This window comes from Oryza glaberrima, chromosome 8, assembly GCF_000147395.1.
Source record: "Oryza glaberrima chromosome 8, OglaRS2, whole genome shotgun sequence".
Taxonomy (NCBI): Eukaryota; Viridiplantae; Streptophyta; class Magnoliopsida; order Poales; family Poaceae; genus Oryza; species Oryza glaberrima.
The window spans coordinates 8736169-8756135 of record NC_068333.1 but is presented as its reverse complement, the minus strand read 5'-3'; the positions used below and the strand labels follow the sequence as shown (position 1 = coordinate 8756135).

At 43.9% G+C, this 19967-nt stretch overlaps 2 protein-coding genes and 1 pseudogene across 3 annotated transcripts; 2 read left to right on the top strand and 1 right to left on the bottom strand.

The window, feature by feature from the left end:
- Positions 1-1061: 1061 nt before the first annotated feature.
- LOC127781960 (probable WRKY transcription factor 32) lies at positions 1062-7079 on the top strand. Of its 2 annotated transcripts, none has more exons than XM_052309032.1 (4): positions 1062-1632; positions 2473-3137; positions 3227-3370; positions 6302-7079. In XM_052309032.1, the coding sequence occupies exons 1-4, from the start codon at positions 1147-1149 to the stop codon at positions 6705-6707; spliced, it is 1701 nt and encodes a 566-aa protein (XP_052164992.1). In that variant the 5' UTR covers positions 1062-1146; the 3' UTR covers positions 6708-7079. The 2 variants fall into 2 exon arrangements, with proteins under 2 accessions (XP_052164992.1, XP_052164991.1); XM_052309031.1 differs by having other exon boundaries at positions 3224-3370.
- Positions 7080-7180: 101 nt separating this feature from the next.
- LOC127781961 (photosynthetic NDH subunit of subcomplex B 1, chloroplastic) lies at positions 7181-10435 on the bottom strand. Its single transcript, XM_052309033.1, has 6 exons — positions 9765-10435; positions 8817-9007; positions 8038-8295; positions 7804-7921; positions 7594-7679; positions 7181-7490 (listed from the first exon to the last, which is right to left on the bottom strand). Exons 1-6 carry the CDS (start codon positions 10338-10340, stop codon positions 7310-7312), a joined length of 1410 nt encoding a protein of 469 aa, XP_052164993.1. The 5' UTR covers positions 10341-10435; the 3' UTR covers positions 7181-7309.
- A 4982-nt stretch (positions 10436-15417) lies between these two features.
- LOC127782784 (transmembrane 9 superfamily member 8-like) lies at positions 15418-19242 on the top strand (annotated as a pseudogene).
- The last annotated feature ends 725 nt before the right edge of the window (positions 19243-19967 follow it).

The window sequence follows — 19967 nt, the reverse complement described above, 5'->3', positions numbered from 1 at the left end:
AAACAGTTAGTTACGTTAAACGTGCACTATGAAAAAAAGAATCTCGATCAGCGCTGGCGGCACCACGCGTACGGGCCGTGTGGGCCGGAAGTGCTCGCCCATGGCGCGTACACACGAATTAGGAATCCTATCTTACTATAAAGTTATCCCCCACTAACTCCTTAAGCTTAACATGCAAAGATGCCACATCATCATCCACTAACAAGATGCCACATTATCATCCACTAATTAACAAGATGCCACATCATCATCCACTAACAATCATCACATTTAAACATCATGCAAACATGCTATATCTTTATAGTTTTTATAATTTAAGAGCTTTTCAAATACAAATATGTTGAATTATCATCCAACATAATTCACATAATATTTCAATGTATATCTTTATTATGTTTTATGATATCCTATATACTTATATAGTTCATCCTCACTTAGTTAGTGTTTAAATGATTAATTTATGGTCCAAATTATTTTTTCCTTTTATTCTTCTAACTAAGTCATATCACATTAATTGTTTTTAGCCTTTAAATGATTAATCTACGGTACAAACTATCTCCCTACTTTTCTTCTTTCATAAAGTCATACCACCTTACTATTTATGTTTGAATCACCATTCTACATACTATTTAAATTTAAATTATCATAAACCACATTAATTTACTTAATCTGATGTTATCTAGCTATCTTATACGTTATTTTTTTTATTATTATCATACTAAATTCCCGCAGCAATGCGCGGAGTTTCACCTAGTCCTGTAAAAAGAGTGTCAACCACTCCTATCTGCAATCTCCCAACTCCGTGGGCCGAGGCCTGGCCCATCCAAACGAGCCTTTTGTGGGCCTTCTCGCAGTCCAGCCGGGCAGCCGGCTAGGCCCGAATCGACGCGGGCCCACCAGGTCGGGCAACCAACGGTGGGGGCCCACCGCCATCCGACCGTTTCGACGGCTTCCCCGTCCGTAACCGCTAACGCCGTTACGTCTCCGTTTCCGCTCCGTCACCCCGTTTCACCGCTCTCCGGACCTCCGGTCAATCGCAGTCAAAAGGCTCCCCCGTCCCCTTCCCCCTCTCGCCCTCTCCTACCCAACTTCTCGAACTCTCCAAACCCTAGCTTTTTCCTCCTCCCCCTCCTCCGCGAATCTTCCATGCCCGACGGCTATCCGGCGGCGCCGCCCGGGATGGAGCGCCCTGCCCCGGAGGCGGCGGCTGCGGCGGCGGAGCCCCCTGGGGCGAAGGCGGAGGAGGAGGAGGAGGGGCCGAAGGATGTGGGGGTGAAGGGTACGGGGAAGGAGAAGGAGACAGAGAAGGTTGAGGCCGAGAAGGAGATGGAGGGGAAGGGGAAGGGGAAGGAGTCGATGGAAGTGGAGGAGGAGGGGAAGGAGAAAGAGGCGAAGGGGAAGGAGTCGATGGAGGTGGAGGAGGGGAAGGAGAAGGAGGGTAAGGGGAAGGCGAAGGAGAAGGAGAAGGAGACGAAGGTGAAGGTGAAGGAGGAGGGTGGGGAAGAGAAGGAGAAGGGGAAGGTTGAGGTGGTGGAGGCAAAGCGGCGGCCGGCTGGTGTTGGCGCGGAGACACCCATCCTAGCGGTGCCGATGGTGGCCGTGCCATGCTTCTTGGCGTCTCCTGCATTTGCGGTGAGTGGTGCCATTTCTCTGTCACTAACTAGGGGCATTTTGTTTTAAGGCGAGGGAGAGATCCATGGGCGGAGAATATTAGGGTTTTGATGGGTTGGGTTCACCTCGGTCAGGTTATCCGTGGCATGTTAGTGATGATTTTATTCTGGTCACTAGTTAGCCCATCATAACTGCAGCTAAATTGTAGCGTGATGCCATTTCTATGATACGAATCGCTAGAAATGGGCAGGTTTGCAATGCCGTATCCCCTCTGTCTGTTTGTGATAGATTTTGGGAGGCCACCTGCATTGGATTTAGGATATTCTTGATACTCTCTATCTGAAGCAAGCTTAGTTGATGGTAACTGTGGGAAATTATGCACTGCTATTGTGGGGGGATATGGTGTAACGTTGTTTTATTGAAAAATAACTTCCTACATATAATTGAACAACATTTACAAGACTGATTTCCATTATATATATATATATATATATATATATATATATTTTTCATCATACTGCCTAATATAATGCTGTGTGATGTAATGGAACATGAAATTCCATTGAATTGGCATAAGTTTACATGTTAAGGTATGATTGAACAAATTAATATTGTACTAGTAGCTATTCTGTTTATTTAACACTATGTTATGCTATCTGCATGCTATCTTGTTAGTCTTTAGTTGAACACAGATAATAAAACTTGAATATAGTCCAATGAGAATCCCATCAAATCCCGTCAAACTTGAATATAGTCCATATCAACAAAGTTCAGATTATCTCTCTTTTAACTCGACATATGTTCTGTATTTTACTTTGGTGGTTTTCTTACATGTGTGCAAATAATCATTATGGAAACTAGGGTCACTTTTCAATGAGCCATCAAGCAGCTTTGGCGAGTGTGACGGCTCAGGCACAAATACAATTGCAGTCACCAACCACACCATATTCAGAAGGGCTGCCCAGTCCATTTCCTATAACACCTAAAGCTGTAATGCCCCTGCAGCGATCACCTTCAGGAACTGAAGGGAGTGTTCGCAGATCAGTGTTAGAGAAGTCAGCCTCATTTCAGTCAAGACCACACAATCATGTGTCTGTAAACATGGTTGGTGATGGCTTCAACTGGAGGAAGTATGGTCAGAAGCAAGTGAAAAGTAGTGAAAATTCCAGGAGTTACTATAGATGTACCAACTCTAATTGCTTGGCTAAAAAGAAGGTCGAGCATTGTCCTGATGGCCGCGTGGTGGAAATCATTTACAGAGGAACACATAATCATGAACCGCCACAAAAGACCAGATTTGTGAAAGAGAGAGTGGCTCATATTACTGCTTCCTCTGGAGATGATGAAACCTTGCGACTTGTGAACAATGAAATTATAGAATCCCCGTCACCGGGATGTAAATTAGAGCCGGGTGCTGTCTCTGAAGCTTCTGAACAGCAGCTTTTTTGCTCAAGTGATTGTGAAGGTGATGCTGGTAGCAAATCAGAAGATGATCATCCTAGCACAGAGCCTCAGCCAAAACGAAGGTGAATTGTAGTACTAGGCTAATTTATTCATATTTTGTCATTGAGTTGTCCCTAACTTTGTTTTCTACATCTTATTGTTCTATCAGCAGAATAATTGAAACTAGCACACCTTTGACTCCAGTTCTCAGGACTGTTAGAGAGCAAAAGATTATTGTACAGGCTGGAAAGACGAGTGATGGGTATAGATGGCGCAAATATGGACAGAAAATTGTTAAGGGAAATCCAAACCCTAGGTATGAATTGGTATCTCGTCCAATTGATCATTCATGCTGCATCTTTTTCGTTAATTTGAATGTTGCTTCTGTTTTTATTATTTGAGTACCCTCCAATTCAAGTACAACAGTCTAGAGCAAATTTATAAATTGTTCACTTTGCCTTCAAATAGGATTAATTGCCTAAACCCACTTGCCATATTGATTGTCTTGTTATTTCTGAGGATCTTAGCACATATTCCTCCACTGAGGAGTCATACCTATTTTTCACTTGCTAGTTTTTTTTGGGTTATTATCTCCTGTGATACGTTATTATTGTTATTGTTTTTTTTTTCTTTTTGTTGTTATATAGTATATTATTAGTACTACTAGTAGAGGCATGCGAAGAAATTTGAGAAAATAGAAGGAAGGAAAAAAGAGAAGGAAAAAGAAAAGGAAGAGGAGAAAAATGGAAATAATAATGCAAAGAGTTAATTGCATATTGGACCGGCTTTCTTTATCATGGTTGCAACTTGAGCAAGAAATGCTATTGTTTTCACTTTGGGCTAGTAATTTTTACAAAATGTTGCACTTAGGACCTAGTGTTCTTCTTCCAGCTCTGCTCCCTCACTCTCTCTACCTTCAGTTTGAGATTCACATGCCTGGCTGTAGTTGGTTCCGGTAGAGATGGAGCTCAAGCTCCGCCAGTACAGTATATGCTCGAGCTCTACTCAGCCTTCGCCACCCCTGCCACACCCACATTCATTCATGCTCAAGATTTGATGTGCATTGTTGATTAAGTGCCCTAGCCCCAATCAAGCTAGTGCAGCCATAGATGAACTTAGGCTAGAATGGGCCTATTGACTAGTTGGTGGAGCAGAAGTGTGGAGTGATAAACACATGGTGTTAGAATTTCCCACCGTGTCACCGTGATTCATTGGATATGCGCTTGAGCTCAAGCTAGAGCTCCGTCGTGCGCCGTGTCGAGCTCAAGCCGGAGACTACCACACACTCAAGCTCAGGCGCTAACGTAGGTCAAGCACGTGGATGGGACCAAAACAGAGGAAGAAGAAGAGAAGAGTGGTGAGCTTGAACCAAAACAGGGGAGAGAGAAGAGAAGAGGAGATCCAGAGGAAGAAGACCGGTCCAATATGAAAGTTTTTGCAAAGATTTCTTGTTCCAACTTGCAACAATGGTCAATAAGAGTGGCCCAGTATGCAATTTACTAACGCAAAATACATTTCCCCCCTTCCTGCTGCACTGTAGCAGGAAGGGGGTTAAATGCATTTTGCTGCCACGGTGTGCTGCAGAGAGAGCCAAATGCAAAATGCTTGCTAGCGTGGAGGGCCTCATTGCCTAGTCCTACATTTTGGTGTGATGCACGATTGCACACGTGTACCAAACAAGGGCATTTTGGTCATAACTTCCAAACAAATCTCACCTAGTTCTATATCCTACCTCCATGCTTGATCTCGCTAGTGTCAGTGTCATGCACTGAGTTATCACAACAATGCCCAGTGCACCAGAGTGACCATTCTATTGATGGAAAAACAGTGCGCCGCCAGATCTGATCCTGTAAAATGTGATCCTATATACTGCTCTGCTTCCAATCTATCATCTCCACTCGGCCCTGTTCGTTTCTCCTACTAGTAGAGGATAAAATTTTGGATTATCGTGGCACGCTTTTCAAACTACTAAACGATGCGTTTCGTGCGAAAATTTTCTATATGAAAGTTGTTCTAAAATATCAGATTAGTCCATTTTTGAAGTTTGTAATAATTAAAACTTAATTAATCACATGTTATTACCACCTCGTTTTGCGTAAAACACTTAATCTCTATCTTCATCTTCATCTTCAGGAGATTCAAACACCACCTGAATGTTGTTGACACCAGTCACAATTTCACGCTCACCTTCATCACTTTACCTGTGTTTTCATAAATAGATAGCCTTCATATATTTTGTGTGTTATGAAGCATTATCTTTCTGGACAAATTTTGCTACAGCCATGCTGCAATGAATTCTACTTGCATAGCGCAACTAGTAGCACAAATATAGTAGTTACAAGATAATGAAGGTACAGGTTAATACCACTTTTATCTATTTACTTAAGAAATTACTGTAAAATCTCTATGCAACAAAACCTCGTTAAGCTTGCATAAATCAATTTAGGTCTAATGCTCACATGAAATAAAATTGATTTTTTTTTTGGTCCTTGCATCCTATTTTCCAAGCTTGTCAATTCTATTCCAGAGGTCATTCTGGTTTGCTCTTGGATGGAACATTCTGATAACAGCTGATACATGTGTACTGTTTAATAAAATAACATAAGTTTATTATTCCAATCATACGTGTTTAATTGTGGATATATAATATTCCAATGAATATAAGTTTAAGAATGCATTTATATTATAATTTAGATTTTAGAAGCAAGTTTAAGTGATGCGGTTATTAGGTTGTGTATTTAGAGTGCTTTTGAGCTGAGGCTGGAGTGAAGATGGAATGCGATGTATGCTAGTCATGTACTTGGGGTGACGGCAAATTTAGAGTTGCATAGTTTCTAAATTTTCACTCAACGCTATGTTTGAAGCATGTGGTCCTAGGGGCATTCTCATTTTTGCGATGTCTACCAGCAAATAACACAAATTTTGAGTCATGTAGCAAATTTTGCTGCGAAACAAGGCAAATGGTAACTCAAATTTTGGTCGGTATCAGTATCGCCAGAATGGTGCTGGAATTGATAAGCTTTTCTTTTCTGAGAAAAGATAGCCTATTATTTTTTTTAACCAGACGTCCTGTTTTGCACTGTACAATTTCTATTAGTGGTAGGCTTGCTGTTCTTTTACACTGAAAAAGAAGTTCATTTCATTCTTTTTTCTGGTAATGTGTACAACAAGTTAATATGAGTGATTAACCAAGCAGGAGCTACTGCATTTTTTATAAGTTCTTATTAATTTCTTTTGTTCTATACAGGAGCTACTACCGTTGTACTCATGATGGGTGCCCTGTCCGTAAGCATGTTGAGAAGGCACCAGACGATGATAACAATATTGTTGTGACCTATGAAGGTAAGCACAACCATGATCAACCGTTTAGAAACAACAGTGAGTCGAAGGATGGGCCTGTTCCTATGATCATTCCAGCAGAGACAACATCTGAGCAGCCCAGCACAATGACCTCAACATCAGAACAGAAACAGCCGATCAGTCTGCTGAAGGATGGCGGCGATGAGCCCATGAAGGGCAAGACTTCAGAAATCGGTGGTGAGAAGGCAGTGGAGTCTGCGCAAACCCTTATCAGCATTAAAACTAATCCCGATGACATGAAGAATACCCTCTTGAAAGATACTTCCGCGGTAGTTCCTGTCCAAAATAATTGATCCTGTGAGGTTAGGGTTGATTCGATTAATGTATTAGTTTGTGGTATTTATTGGTTCGGGGAGCTATTGTTGTGTTAGATTCTGTACATGAGTTGAGGGCCGGCATTCTGTGGAGCACCATTGGATAGAAGCATCTAGGCTCGGGAAGCCATGATACTTACAGTTGTCCCCCTTGTATAGATCTCCAAACCCCTAGTGTGTATAGGTACTGTATCGCTTACTGAGGCTAAGCAACAAGGAGACCTGAGAAACTTCATGTGTGGGGTGCTCTGCTTGGATTCATTGCACATCTAAGCCGATCCATGCCATGATATGTTTATTGTATCTGGTGTTATATCATAAAAACGTGCAAGGTGTATGCCATTTCCATTCTATGAACAGAGTAACACAGGCTGCATCGCTTGTCTGCTCGGTGAGCAGTAGACAAGGTGAGTTTGGGCATTTCATGTGGTTGTATGTGGAACATTTGTAGCTGAACTGAACGACTACAAGACACATTGAATCAGAACCAGGCAAGGAGCTTTTGCTGCTCACTTGCTCAGGCGAGCTCACTGTAACCGTGCAGATCTATGTACAGTGCAACAAGAAGATGATGGTCTTCATCATGTTTGAGCCAATGCAACGCTTGGGGCGGCCTTGAACTCCTTCACCGCCTTCTTGACGGCCTCGACGTCGATGTCGATCAGCTTCCCGGTCTCCGACGCGACGACGGTGCAGCCCTTCTTCTCCTCCAAGTACGGCAGGAACAGCCTCGCCTTCTCCTTGGATGAGAAGAGAGCCACGCTGCAAAGATTCAGGAAAACATCAATGCCATGAGCAGTTCATCCTCTGAAATAATAACCATTCCAAAATCTGGAGATGCAGATCGCAGCTCAGTTGATCTAACCATGGCTTGTCCCTGGCGTTGGCGAGCTGGACGGCGGCGGTGTTGGTCGCGACGACGCCGACGGAGTCGTTGATGAGGCAGGTGAGCTTATCATGGATCACAAAAAGAAAACACTCAGTAATAAAGAATTGTAATGTTACCTGTGAAAGATGATCTAAGGTGTTTTCAGATTGCAAAGTGATTGTAATGAAGAAGCATCAAAGAACCTACTTGGCCAGGAGTGGTGATGAACAGGATATTGGTGTCCTTCCCCACAGTCTCCTCAACCTCTTCCCTGTGCTTCTGATGAGGGATCACAAACAGAGGCTTCAGACCATTGTCTTCAGAGCTGCCAAGACACCACCATTTTTTTGGCTTTAGTTCTACCTTCTCACAATCGGTACCAAGCTGGAAATGTAAGTGTAAGACCAGCCGTGCTTGAGTGAGTGAGGTGAGGTGAAAAACCTGATCTCCTTGGCGATCTCAGCCCAATGCTCGAGAGGGAGGAGGCAGTCATCGTCCCCCCTCGACCTCATGTTGGCGACGGAGTCGGAAGCGATGCCGTGGACGACGACGAACTTGCCCTTCTCGACGCCGGCACGGCTATATTTGTCCTCCACGAACGCTCGGAGCTTCTTGGAGATGGACACCCGCAACGGCGGTACCGGGTGCTCCGGCACACCCTTCGCTGGCCGCCCAATCCACTCCAACATGTCCTGGTACCTAATCCATCCAGTTGCACACTCTTCGAAATCAGAAAGCATTTTGCAAGAATTTTATAGGATTTTGACGGTAATTGGTTCAACTCTTCTACAAGAATAATTGAGCAAGATTCCTAAGTTGCAAAAGAAGAGCTAGGCAATATCTGCTTTTCTATAAGGGTTATAACTCTGCCTCTGCTTGTTTGTCTTATTAGCCGCAACCAAATATTAAATTTTAAAATTTAATTTTAGATTTGATTTTGAGTTTTCCTTATCATAGTTTATTTCTCAATATTGACTTTTAAACCATTAAGAACAGTTAAAAGTTTTGCCAACAAATCATATTCGGTTGCCTAGTTCATTTTGTTATGGCTTTTCAACCTAAATCAAAGGCAAAAGATGAGACAGTTGCCCCTATATAAATTAAATGCAACTACACAGCACAAGAATGCCAAAGCAGTAACTTTTTCGGATGAGGAAATTAAAACAGTTATGAACCAAGGGGAGGCGAAACCGCGGAGAAGAGGAGGATGATGATCTTACATGTTGTAGCCGCCGTCGGCGAGGTTGGTGGTCGGCGGCCGGAACATCTCGGTGAGGAACAGCCCGGCGCCGGCGCTGTTGACGTTGGGGTAAACATAGCCGACCTTGTCGCGGGCCGACGACATGAAGAGGAAGAGCGCGTGCCCTATCCCGGCCAACTTGGTCGATATGATCAGATCATAGTACCTGTTCTGCCAACCTCAACACAAAATCAAGCTTCAGTTGGTTGAATCTTTCATGATAAATATAATCTAATCAAAATACTGAGCATATGTGGTGGGGAAGCAACATAATTAAGCAGGTTTATCTGATATTATTATGTTTAGAGAATCACAATAAATTTTGAACAAATTCAGCGCATATATCGAACCGGCTCGAGATGTGCAACTCCAATGGTTTGTTTGAAATTTGTCGAAATTAATGAAAAACCGATTACTCACTATGGCTCGAAAGTCGAAATCTGCTGACCATTAGAGAATGTAAACCTGGGCTGGGCATGACACTTCTGAAGGAGAGAGAATTCTAATCTCTCGAGGGGATATCTTCTCGTGTAATTTTTATTTTCTAAATTCAATGTAAATGGTTGTGAAAAATTCTGAAAAAAAATGACAATGCATAGTAACATCTATTACTCCATAAAAACATATTTAAATTCGATCTATGCTTTGAGGAAACAAAAGACGAATTCGGACATGACACTACTTATATGTTGGATTTTTTTTTAATTATTTCTCAATGTGTGAGTTGAATTTTGACTTGATTTTTTTTTTGAGTACTTTACACGTACGGTGTGTATGTTGTCAATTTTGAAAGAATTCTTAACAATTATTTAGATGAAGTTTGAATAAACGAGTGGACATAATCCCTTCTCGATCGAGTTTAAAACATATACATCCCCACTTTGAGTGACTATTTCTGTACGTAGCAGTGACATAATTTTTGGTTTACCTTGAGCACGCCGAGCTGGTGGGTGTACTCGGCGGGCTCGGGCCAGTCGTCGTCGGGGTCGTAGACGTCGGCGTACCTGACGTTCTTGCACATCTCGTACACCTGCTTCCCCCTCGCCGACGCCACCACGTCCACCACCACCCCGGGGTACCTGTCCCGCAGCAGCTGCACCACCGGGAAGAAGAGCACGTTCTCGTACACCCCGCCGGACACCACGCAGCACGCCCGCCGCACGTCGCGCCGCACCTTGGACGCCAGGCTGTCCAGCTCCGGGTTGTACCCCGCCGGGAACCGCAGGAACCCGTACGGGTTCGCCGGGTCCTCCGGCGGCCGCGGGTCCTCCTCCTGCTTCCCCCCCGAGAACGCGCCGCGGTAGTCGAACTCGTCGTCGGGCCCGTCGTCGAACGGGTCCAGCCACGGGTTCTTCTTCTTCGCCGACGCCCGCGCCACGCCCGCGCCGCCGCGCCGCCCTAGCTGCAGCAGGTGGCAGCAGCATTGCCTCGCTATCGGCAGCGACGGCGGTGAGGGGAGCTTCGCCGGCGTGGCCATGGACGTCGACATGGTTGGCGTCTGCATGCTTGTTGCAGAGTGAGTGTGCTGATGAGTTGCTTTGGATATTGCTATTGTTTTTATTTATTTTTTTCTATGTTTTTTGTTTTTTGGTGTGTGGAGGAGGGGTTTGGATGTGGTGGGTTAGGGATGTGTGGAGGAGGAAGGATAAAGTGCACGATGATGGTGCCAATTGGTCCTGTTTTCTTGTGCCACCATTCCTCGATCTCCTTTAATTTGGTTCATCCTTTTTGTTGATGTGGCAGCTGGCAAAATCCCTCCGAAAATTCTTTTGGAGTTTGGATTATACTTGTGAGTTTCTACAAGGATCTTTCAGAATGGAGTAATTGTAGAAGATTTATCTTTATGACAGCTGAACTAATCCTATTTTACTATAAAATTACCCCCCACTAACTCATTTAAGCTTAACATGCAAAGATGCCACATCATCATCCACTAATTAACCAGATGCCATATCATCATCCACTAACGATCATCACATTTAAACATCATGCAAACATGTTATATTATCTATAATTTTATAGTTTTTATAATTTAAGAGCTTTTAAAATACAAGCATGTTAAATTATCATCCCACATAATTCACACAATGTTTCAATGTATATCTATATTTTATAAAATCCTACTCCATCTGTTTCACAATGTAAGTCATTATAACATTTCCCACATTTATATTGATGTTAATGAATCTAGATAGATAACATCAATATGAATGTGGGAAATGCTATAATGACTTACATTGTGAAACGGAGAAAGTACATACTTATATAGTTCATCCTCACTTAGTTAGTGCTTAAATGATTAATCTATGATCCAAATTATCTTTCTCCTTTTTTCCTCTAATTAAGTCATATCACATCAATTGTTTTTAGCCTTTAAATGATTAATCTACGGTCCAAACTACCTTACTTTTGTTCTTCCATAAAGTCATACCACCTTACTTTTTACGTTTGAATCACCATTCTACATACTATTTAAATTTAAATTATCATAAATCACATTAATTTACTTAATCTGATGTTATCTAGCTATATGTCGGAGATATTGGCCCGGGGGTATGTAAAGTGAGGGGAATTTACCTTCCCATCCAGCTACGTGGCCCTGCAGCCTGGCCCTACCCCCGCACCTCGCGAATCGCAGAAGCGGCCGGGGGGCCTCAGGGTGCCACGTCATGCCCCTCGGGCCCTCGCGCTGCCCTGCCCCGAGGACCTCGCCCGACTGCCATGTGGCGGGGGGAGCGAGCGGGGAGGGGACCCAGGCTGAACCGCTATCAATGTGCGCGGCGCCCCAACTGCCCCTCACCGCATTTAATGCGGTAGGGGCAGACGTGCGGTGCCGCCCGACTGACGCACGTCAGTCAGGACTGACCAGTCTATCACCGGCCTGTCGCCGGTCACGTCTGACTGGACGGGCGGCCGTGCTCCCACGTCGCCTTTTTCTCCAGCGGAGTGGAGGTAGGTGTGTCCTGTCACATCGGAGCGTCATCCGGAGTTCTCCCGACGTGAGGAGGACGGCCAAAGGTCTCTGCCCATTTATGAGGGAATGACAGGGCTGTCCCCCGTGTTAGGCAGGGGGCGGCGCTGGGTCCCGCTCAAGGACGGGCCACTGCTTAGCTTCCGGGCGAAGGCACAGATCGTGGCCCGGTCAAGGTAAAGTGGGTCCCCCTCCCATGAAAGAGTAGGTAGAGGCGATGCATGTGGTATCCCCTTGAACTATAAAAGGAGGACCTTGCCCACCGAGAAAAGGGATGACTCTCAGTAAGCCTAAACTCTAGGATAAGAAGAGCGAGAGCCCTCGCCGGAGTTTAGGGGCCCTTGTAGCACTCAACCATAATCCCACACATAGGAGTAGGGTGTTACGCTCCATAGCGGCCCAAACCTGTATAATCTTGGTGCCTGCACGCGATTTAGTAGCATTCAGGGCGGATACGTGATCTCTAGAGGCGAGCTCTTTCCCCCGGCCGAACTCACAAAAGGGGATCTCACGATCTCCCGCTAGAGAGGATCACTCCTCGACACTATCTTACACATTATTTTTTTTATTGTTATCATACTAAATTCCCGCAGCAATACGCAGGGTTTTAGCTAGTTCTTTATAATAATTTGCCTTCCAAAGGATTCTCACTGAAGCAGGCCCATTTTAGAAGCTAAGGGAGGTAACGTAAGCCATACAAAGATAATATAGTGCATAGCTTTTTGGAGTTAGGTGAATTCTAAGAGCAAGGACAATAATATAGGGCCTGGTTTAGTTCTCAACTTTTTCTTCAAACTTCCAACTTTTTCATCACATCAAAACTTTCCTACACATACGAACTTCCAACTGTTCCGTCACATCATTCTAATTTCAATCAAACTTCCAATTTTGGTGTGAACTAAATACACCCTAGATGTCTATTTATAGTAATTTTTATCCAACTATAAATAACCTTGTAGCCAATAAACACAACAACTAACTATACTACTATGGCTCACACTTTGCATGAAAAAATATTTTAATCTCCCACAATGGTCCCTTCCCAGGAGCTTGACGAAAAAAAGGAAGGTTGGGCCCCATAGTGTTGCTTACTTTTTCTTGGGACAAGCGTATAGCTTGTTTCTCTAACCTCGTCTTCTTTCTCTTCCACCTAGGTAGGCAATAATTTGATGTGGAGACCACTATCATCCGCTGATATAGGTTTATTGTACCTGCTCTTACGTAGTATGATAATATAGGATCTGTTCGGTTGTCTGTGCTAGATTGTTTCATACTGTGGATATATATATAGCATGTCTAGTTGTTACTCAGATAAAACTAACGATATATGCCTTTCAATATTCTTAAGATAATAAAAATTCATTCTGATATTTGTTCCAAAAAAGCTACACCAAATTATTATAGAGGTTACTAGATAAAAACGACTGCGAGTTACCAAATCTTAACTTGATTAAAAAGAACACTTAAAACACCATCTCAAAGACAAAGATTTTCTTATGTGGTTAGTGAGAATCTATGTAACCGTGCGCATAACCATAGTTTCTTCACAATGGCTTATCCTTGTTTTCATTAAACTAAAAATATAGTCTTCAAAATCAGCGGCCGATCACTGTTTTAATCAAATTGCACACACATCATCATCAGTGAACTGAAACGAACCAAAGTGCAAAATAATGTTGGCCCAGATAATTGCAAATCGATCCAACAAAAACACATCTACCAAGCACGCCATATCAACATGGAGCCTCCGATACGACATCTAGGACGTTTTCATTGCTATTCTAGCCTTATGGAACTAAGTTTTTAATCAAAGATTATACTTCGAAGCACAAAGATGAGGAAGGGGGCGTCAACGACATTGCCTTCAATGCAAGAAGCTATGTGGCGTCCACAGGTGTCACTGACATCAATGCTCTCCTAGTCCAAGATTTGCATTGATGTGAGCTCAACCTCCTCCTCAGTGTTGAGCGGCAGCAACGATAGTGAGGGAGGTGGTTGGCCATGGGAAGGAAGGGGGTGAGGCATGCACTTTGGTGGCACCCTGTCACACCATGAGAGTCCGATGAAGCTATTGATAAGATGAAGGCATCTCGTAGCCCTAGCAGCAACTCTGATGGTGACAAAAATAGCACGGTTTTATATATAGATCACCGGAAGCCAAATCCAGCTAGACCCCACCACTACCTTCCTCAAGGGTCACCATTTCTGACGTTCCCCTTCAGCGATGGTGAGGAACGGGAATCGCCTTGCTTACATGATTGGTGATGCGGAAGGTGGTATTATTTACCAACACACAATTTCTAACATTTCAAGTATTATTTACCAACACACAATTCTAACATTTCAAGTCTCGTATGAATCAAACCACAATAACAACTTGATTGAATAAAAGTAGATGAAACATGTATGAGCAATAGTGCCTCAAATCTCACATATTAAATGCACTGATAATCTAAGTCAAAGCATGGGAGTGCTAAGTGCTAAGATAACAAACTTAGAGCAAGTTTAATAGTATAGCCAACTACTAGCTCCAATTTATCTATAGCCAATCTAATAGCTCATTTATACAATAGTTACATACTACACTATTATTACTCCAATTTACATGACTTTGGTAGTATACAAGAAATAAATAAAAATTAAACTTAGGTGCACCAGCCACTGCTGAGTTGCAAAAACTGGACTCACGTGTCATCCAGTGCAAACATCAATTCGCGGACCACACCACCCCCGGACGTAGTGGAGCATCGCCGATCGCCACCGACAGATCTCAGCTCCATTTCCTCCAGATACGAAACCTCCTACCCTTATCTCACTGACTAGTGGGCCCACGCAGCATGATGGTCCACACGTCAGTGGGTGTGAAAGGATACTTTTCCCACCACCGCAACACCATCACCAACCAGCCTTTTTTTCTTCCTCCTCTCTGTGGCCGCGCACCTAACCGTTCTCACTGACGTGTGGGACATGACGGGCTTGGTGGGGCCCACCTGCCTGAATTTGGCACGAACGCAAGCAAAGCCCCCCCCCACCCACGTCGTTGCGACATTCCCGTCCGTCTTGCTACACACACCAAGACAAAGTTTACCCGCACCAAACAGCCACTCACTGACATGTGGGCTGACCGGGGTGCCCCTCTGGTGGACCCCACAGGTCAGCCAGATGTAGGCTCTGCCGGATTCGATTTACAGATGCTTGGTGCACCCACTGACACGAGGGCCCGCACGCCCGCGAAAAATACCGGTAGAAGGAAGCATTTCCAGACGCGGCACGGTACGTGCACAGATAGTTCGCCGACGAGATGCACAAAGAACTCACTGACATGTGGGCCCAGATAGCCGGTAAGCTCAAGGTGGACCCACATCTCAGTGTGCGCGTAGTGGAGTGGCTCGCGTGCGCGGAGCGAGGCGTGGTTTGACCCCTCTCGTCTCGCTCGTCGCAGCCACCTCTCTTTTTCTCTCTCTCTCCATTAAAACAGCACCTCGTCGCAACGGAAAAGCGCAATCTCGTCTCGCCATTATCTCTCTCTCTCACACACACACCTCCCGTCGCCTCCCTCCCCGAGCGAGCGAGCGAGCGTGCGCGTGCCTACGCCCTCCTCTCTACCGCCATGGCGATCTCGCCGGTGGTGGCGACGGCGCTGGCCATCGCCCTCGTGGTGCTTTGTCTCGCGGGGCTGGCCGCCGGGTTCTACCTCCCAGGCGTCGCGCCCAACAACTTCGACAAGGTGCGCCCACTCCTTCCTCTACTCTCCCCTTTATCCTCTTTCACGGCATGATCTCTCCGCTGCGTTTGTTTTTTTTTTGTCGGATCTGGGGTTGGGGTGGCCAGATCTGCGGCCCGCGCTGTTGCACCCGCCGCGAGATCTGGGTGTCGGTGGTGGTGGCATGTACTAGGGGGGGGGGGGGTAGATTAGGATGCGAGATCGTGCGCCAATGCGGGTGGTGTTGGGAATGTATGTCTGGATGCTGAGAAACCCACGCTGAAATCATGTTCTGCATTCAGAGTGCGTTGAATGAAACCGTGTGCGTAGGGAGATGCGCTGATCAATGTGCGCGGTTTGCTGCATCAACAAATACCTGTAAGGTGGCATCGTAGTATGAGCTTGTTGGGTATTGATGCTTAATTGCGGTTGCTATCGGTCATGGTAGGTTATTAGGGCATCCACAATGTGACCATAAGAGTGAGCCTTAAGACTTTTTTTCAGCTATATACATTGTGGATATGGACATAAGGCATTAAATGCTTAAAAACAACTCTAAGCTTATAGTTGAACTTAAGAGATTAAAAAATGATATCTAATGGAGCTTATCAGCATATGGTTGCGAATTGGTAGTATGTTTCTTCTTTGATGGGACCCAGTGGGACCCGGCTTGTTTCTCATCCAAGGCCATAAAAATTGTAGAGATAGATATAGCTAAAGCTATCTGCACATGGGCCCACCCCTATCGCTCATTCAGCAACCCAACATTGAGGTTGCCCTTAAGTGATGTGTAGTTTTGGAAGATATGATTGGACATTTTGGGGCTGTAAACCTGGGTAGTACATGTCCAAACAAAACTTAGTTTTTCCCAATTGGGGTCCCAACTTGTTTTACCATGTGACAAACAATAGTTTAGGTCGTATGTTTTTAATTGTTCACCTTCCAAAAAAAATAGTTATACTTTTTTTAGTTGATTCCGTTTCTATGTTTGTGCTAGTTATTAACATCTGACTGTCTTTGTAGTAGTCATGCTCATAGATGAAACGAAGGGTTTAACGCTTTCAGTATGCATCAATATGAGACTACCGGACAAATTACTTGCTATTTCTAACTATAGTGATATTTCTTTGTTTACAGAAAAATCCTCTTCAAGTGAAAGTCAACAAATTGACTTCAATCAAGACCCAGCTTCCCTACTCTTATTATTCGCTTCCATTATGCAAGCCAGATACTATAGTCGACAGTGCTCAAAATCTCGGTGAAGTTCTTCATGGTGATCGAATCGAGAACTCTCCATACACGGTTTGTTACTCTATCACGTTTTCTTTGATTATTTCTTGATATATTGGTCCTAAGGTTAATATTTTAACTTCTATTCTTTCCAGTTTGAAATGAGAGAGCCTCAAATGCGTCAAATAGTCTGCAAGATTTCTGTCGGGGAGAAAGAAGCAAAGATTCTCAAGGAAAAGATTGAAGATGAGTACCGTGTGAACATGCAAGCTAGTGTAACTTGGTTTCTTGATTCTAAGAGCTTATTCATGGCTGCCAAATATTCTAAACATTCATTTTCTCAACATGATTCTTGACAACTTACCTCTAGTTGTTCCAATTAAAAGAATGGACCAAGAAGGTGCATATTTCTATCAGCATGTCTTCCATGTTGGAGCCAAAGGACAATATGCAAGGGTAAGTGTAACTTTGAGTATTGATCACATGCTATGAAAATGCAAAGTTCTTATATCGTGCACTTTCTTCCCTTTTTCTGTTTGTACTTGGCAGAGCAAGGATGAAAAGAGCTTCATTCACAACCATTTATCATTTACTGTGAAGTATCACAGGGATGCCCAAAGGGATGTTTCTAGGATAGTTGCATTTGAAGTGAAACTATACAGTTATGCTGCATGTGATTTATTAAACAAGTAGGCCTTTGAAGTATTTGGATGTTGACTGTCCTTCCTGCTGTTAAATTTACACTAAAAACTATGACATATGCTGCAGCGTTAAACATGAATACGAAGGATAGTGGAATGACAAGAAGACCCGCCTGACCACTTGTGATCCTCATGCAAAACATATAATTACATCATCTGATTCTCCCCAGGAGGTTGAAGTTGGCAAAGACATAATATTTACTTATGATGTGGATTTCAAGGTGAGATATATGTGCACTTTTTTCCGATCGTTCTGCTCTAATGAAATGATCGCAGTAGCTAGAAATTGTTCAGTGTGCACTAGATGGAGTGCTAATATTTTGTTACCATCTATGCGTCCTTTTGACTATTCTGTCAATTTGTAGGAGAGTGATATCAAGTGGGCATCTCGCTGGGATACCTATCTACTGATGACGGATGACCAAATCCACTGGTTTTCCATTGTGAATTCCCTCATGATTATCCTCTTCCTTTCTGGAATGGTTGCAATGATCATGCTCCGAACCCTTTACCGGGATATCTCCAAGTATAACCAGCTTGGGAATCAGGAAGAAGCCCAGGAAGAAACAGGATGGAAGCTTGTCCATGGTGATGTTTTCAGGCCTCCATCCAACTCTGACTGGCTCTGTGTTTATGTCGGTACAGGAGTCCAGTTTTTTGGCATGCTGCTTGTCACCATGGTCTTTGCAGTCCTTGGATTCCTTTCTCCATCAAACAGGGGTGGACTGATGACAGCGATTCTCTTGCTTTGGGTATTCATGGGGTTGCTCGCTGGCTACTCTTCTTCAAGTCTTTACAAGTTGTTCAAGGGCGCAGAATGGAAGAACATTGCGTTGAGGACAGCCTTCACTTTCCCTGGCAGTGTATTTGCTATTTTCTTCTTCCTGAATTCTCTTATTTGGGGGCAGAAGTCCTCAGGCGCAGTTCCATTCACCACAATGTTTGCCCTTGTCCTCCTTTGGTTCGGTATCTCAGTGCCCCTAGTATTTGTTGGGAGTTTCCTTGGCTTCAAGAAGCCTGCAATTGAGGATCCCGTGAAAACAAACAAGATACCCAGGCAGATTCCTGAGCAGGCCTGGTACATGAACCCGATCTTCTCAATTCTAATTGGAGGAATCCTTCCATTTGGTGCTGTATTCATTGAGCTCTTTATCCTGACCTCCATCTGGCTGCACCAGTTCTACTACATCTTTGGATTCTGATCCTGGTCATAACTTGTGCTGAGATCTCGATCGTGCTCTGCTACTTCCAGCTGTGCAGCGAGGACTATCTGTGGTGGTGGAGGTCATACTTGACATCAGGGTCTTCTGCTATCTACCTGTTCTTGTATGCAACCTTCTACTTCTTCACAAAGCTGGAGATCACAAAGTTTGTGTCAGCTGTTCTGTACTTCGGTTACATGCTTATCGCCTCATATGCCTTCTTTGCCTTGACTGGTACGATCGGATTCTACGCATGCTTCCTGTTCACTAGGCTGATGTACTCTTCTGTCAAGATCGAGTAAAGAGGCTGTCTTGCCTAATTCTTTATTGCCACGGCAAGTACTGATCCTGCGGAGTGCGGACAGTGAATATGGTTTCCAAGCTTAGTTGCCTGTGGCATCAGTTTTGAGTTTTCAAAGCTGGTAGTTAAGATGAACTGGTGATTTGTTATCCCATGATTCAGGTATCATAGCTAGCTCAGTGGTTTTTTGTTTTCATTTTCTTTTACCTTTTCTTCTTTTTATGGATTTAGCCCTTGGATCACGGCCTATTAAGTGGTTGTTGCAGAGTTAATTGTATACGAATGCTGAGTAATCCATTTCTCTCCCTATCAGAATGTTATGTACTTGTTGACCTATAATGCGACTACCATTAAAGATATTACTGCAGTTGAAATATTCATCTTCCTATTTCCTTTTTGGTCATTCAGATTTTGATATATGAAAGCATGAGGTTGGGTATTATTCAGACTACTGTGTATTCTGTCGCCTGAAATGTTTCACGGGGAAAAGAAGCCAGACAGACTCTCGTAAGACCTGTTCTTTTAGCTGATGGAGCTATAAAATATAGGTAAAATTTGTTAGAAAACATCAAAAGATTACTCCAAACTCAACCTAGGAGTTTTTGCCTAGTACAACGAATCCCCTCCTAATACAACGAATCTAGACCATTCCCTCCTAATACAACGTATCTAGACCTCTCCTAGGTTGAGTTTTTTTTAATGGAGGGAGTACAATCTTTGCATGGACAATAAAATAATATATAGTACATCTAAGTGAGAATCCGTGTCAAATGTCAGTTTTGCTCTTTTCTTCTTTCACCATCTTCATTTCTTGTGGGCACTCCAGCCACCTAGGCGACCATAGGTGCACGCTGCTCTACTTCGCTGGTGTCGATTTCTTCTCCAAGGGCCACCTCGTTACGCCTGTCATTGACTGCTGCCCCGAGAACGCAGCTGCGCAGTTGGGATTGGATATTTGGATGGAAAAAGTACACCGAAGGTCTCTCAATTTGTCATTGAGTTACAAAATCGTTCCTCAACCGC

What these genes read in the sequence shown, in the direction of transcription:
- LOC127781961 (XM_052309033.1), bottom strand. Translation starts at nt 10,340, where the DNA reads ATGCAGACGCCAACCATGTCGACGTCCATGGCCACGCCGGCGAAGCTC. An exon ending in ACCAGCTCGGCGTGCTCAAG is followed by an intron (nt 9,008 to 9,764) that starts GTAAACCAAAAA and finishes TGAGGTTGGCAG; the next exon opens with AACAGGTACTATGATCTGAT. An exon ending in GAGATCGCCAAGGAGATCAG is followed by an intron (nt 7,922 to 8,037) that starts GTTTTTCACCTC and finishes GTGTCTTGGCAG; the next exon opens with CTCTGAAGACAATGGTCTGA.
- LOC127781960 (XM_052309031.1), top strand. Translation starts at nt 1,147, where the DNA reads ATGCCCGACGGCTATCCGGCGGCGCCGCCCGGGATGGAGCGCCCTGCC. An exon ending in TGGCGTCTCCTGCATTTGCG is followed by an intron (nt 1,633 to 2,472) that starts GTGAGTGGTGCC and finishes TATGGAAACTAG; the next exon opens with GGTCACTTTTCAATGAGCCA. An exon ending in AAGGGAAATCCAAACCCTAG is followed by an intron (nt 3,371 to 6,301) that starts GTATGAATTGGT and finishes TGTTCTATACAG; the next exon opens with GAGCTACTACCGTTGTACTC.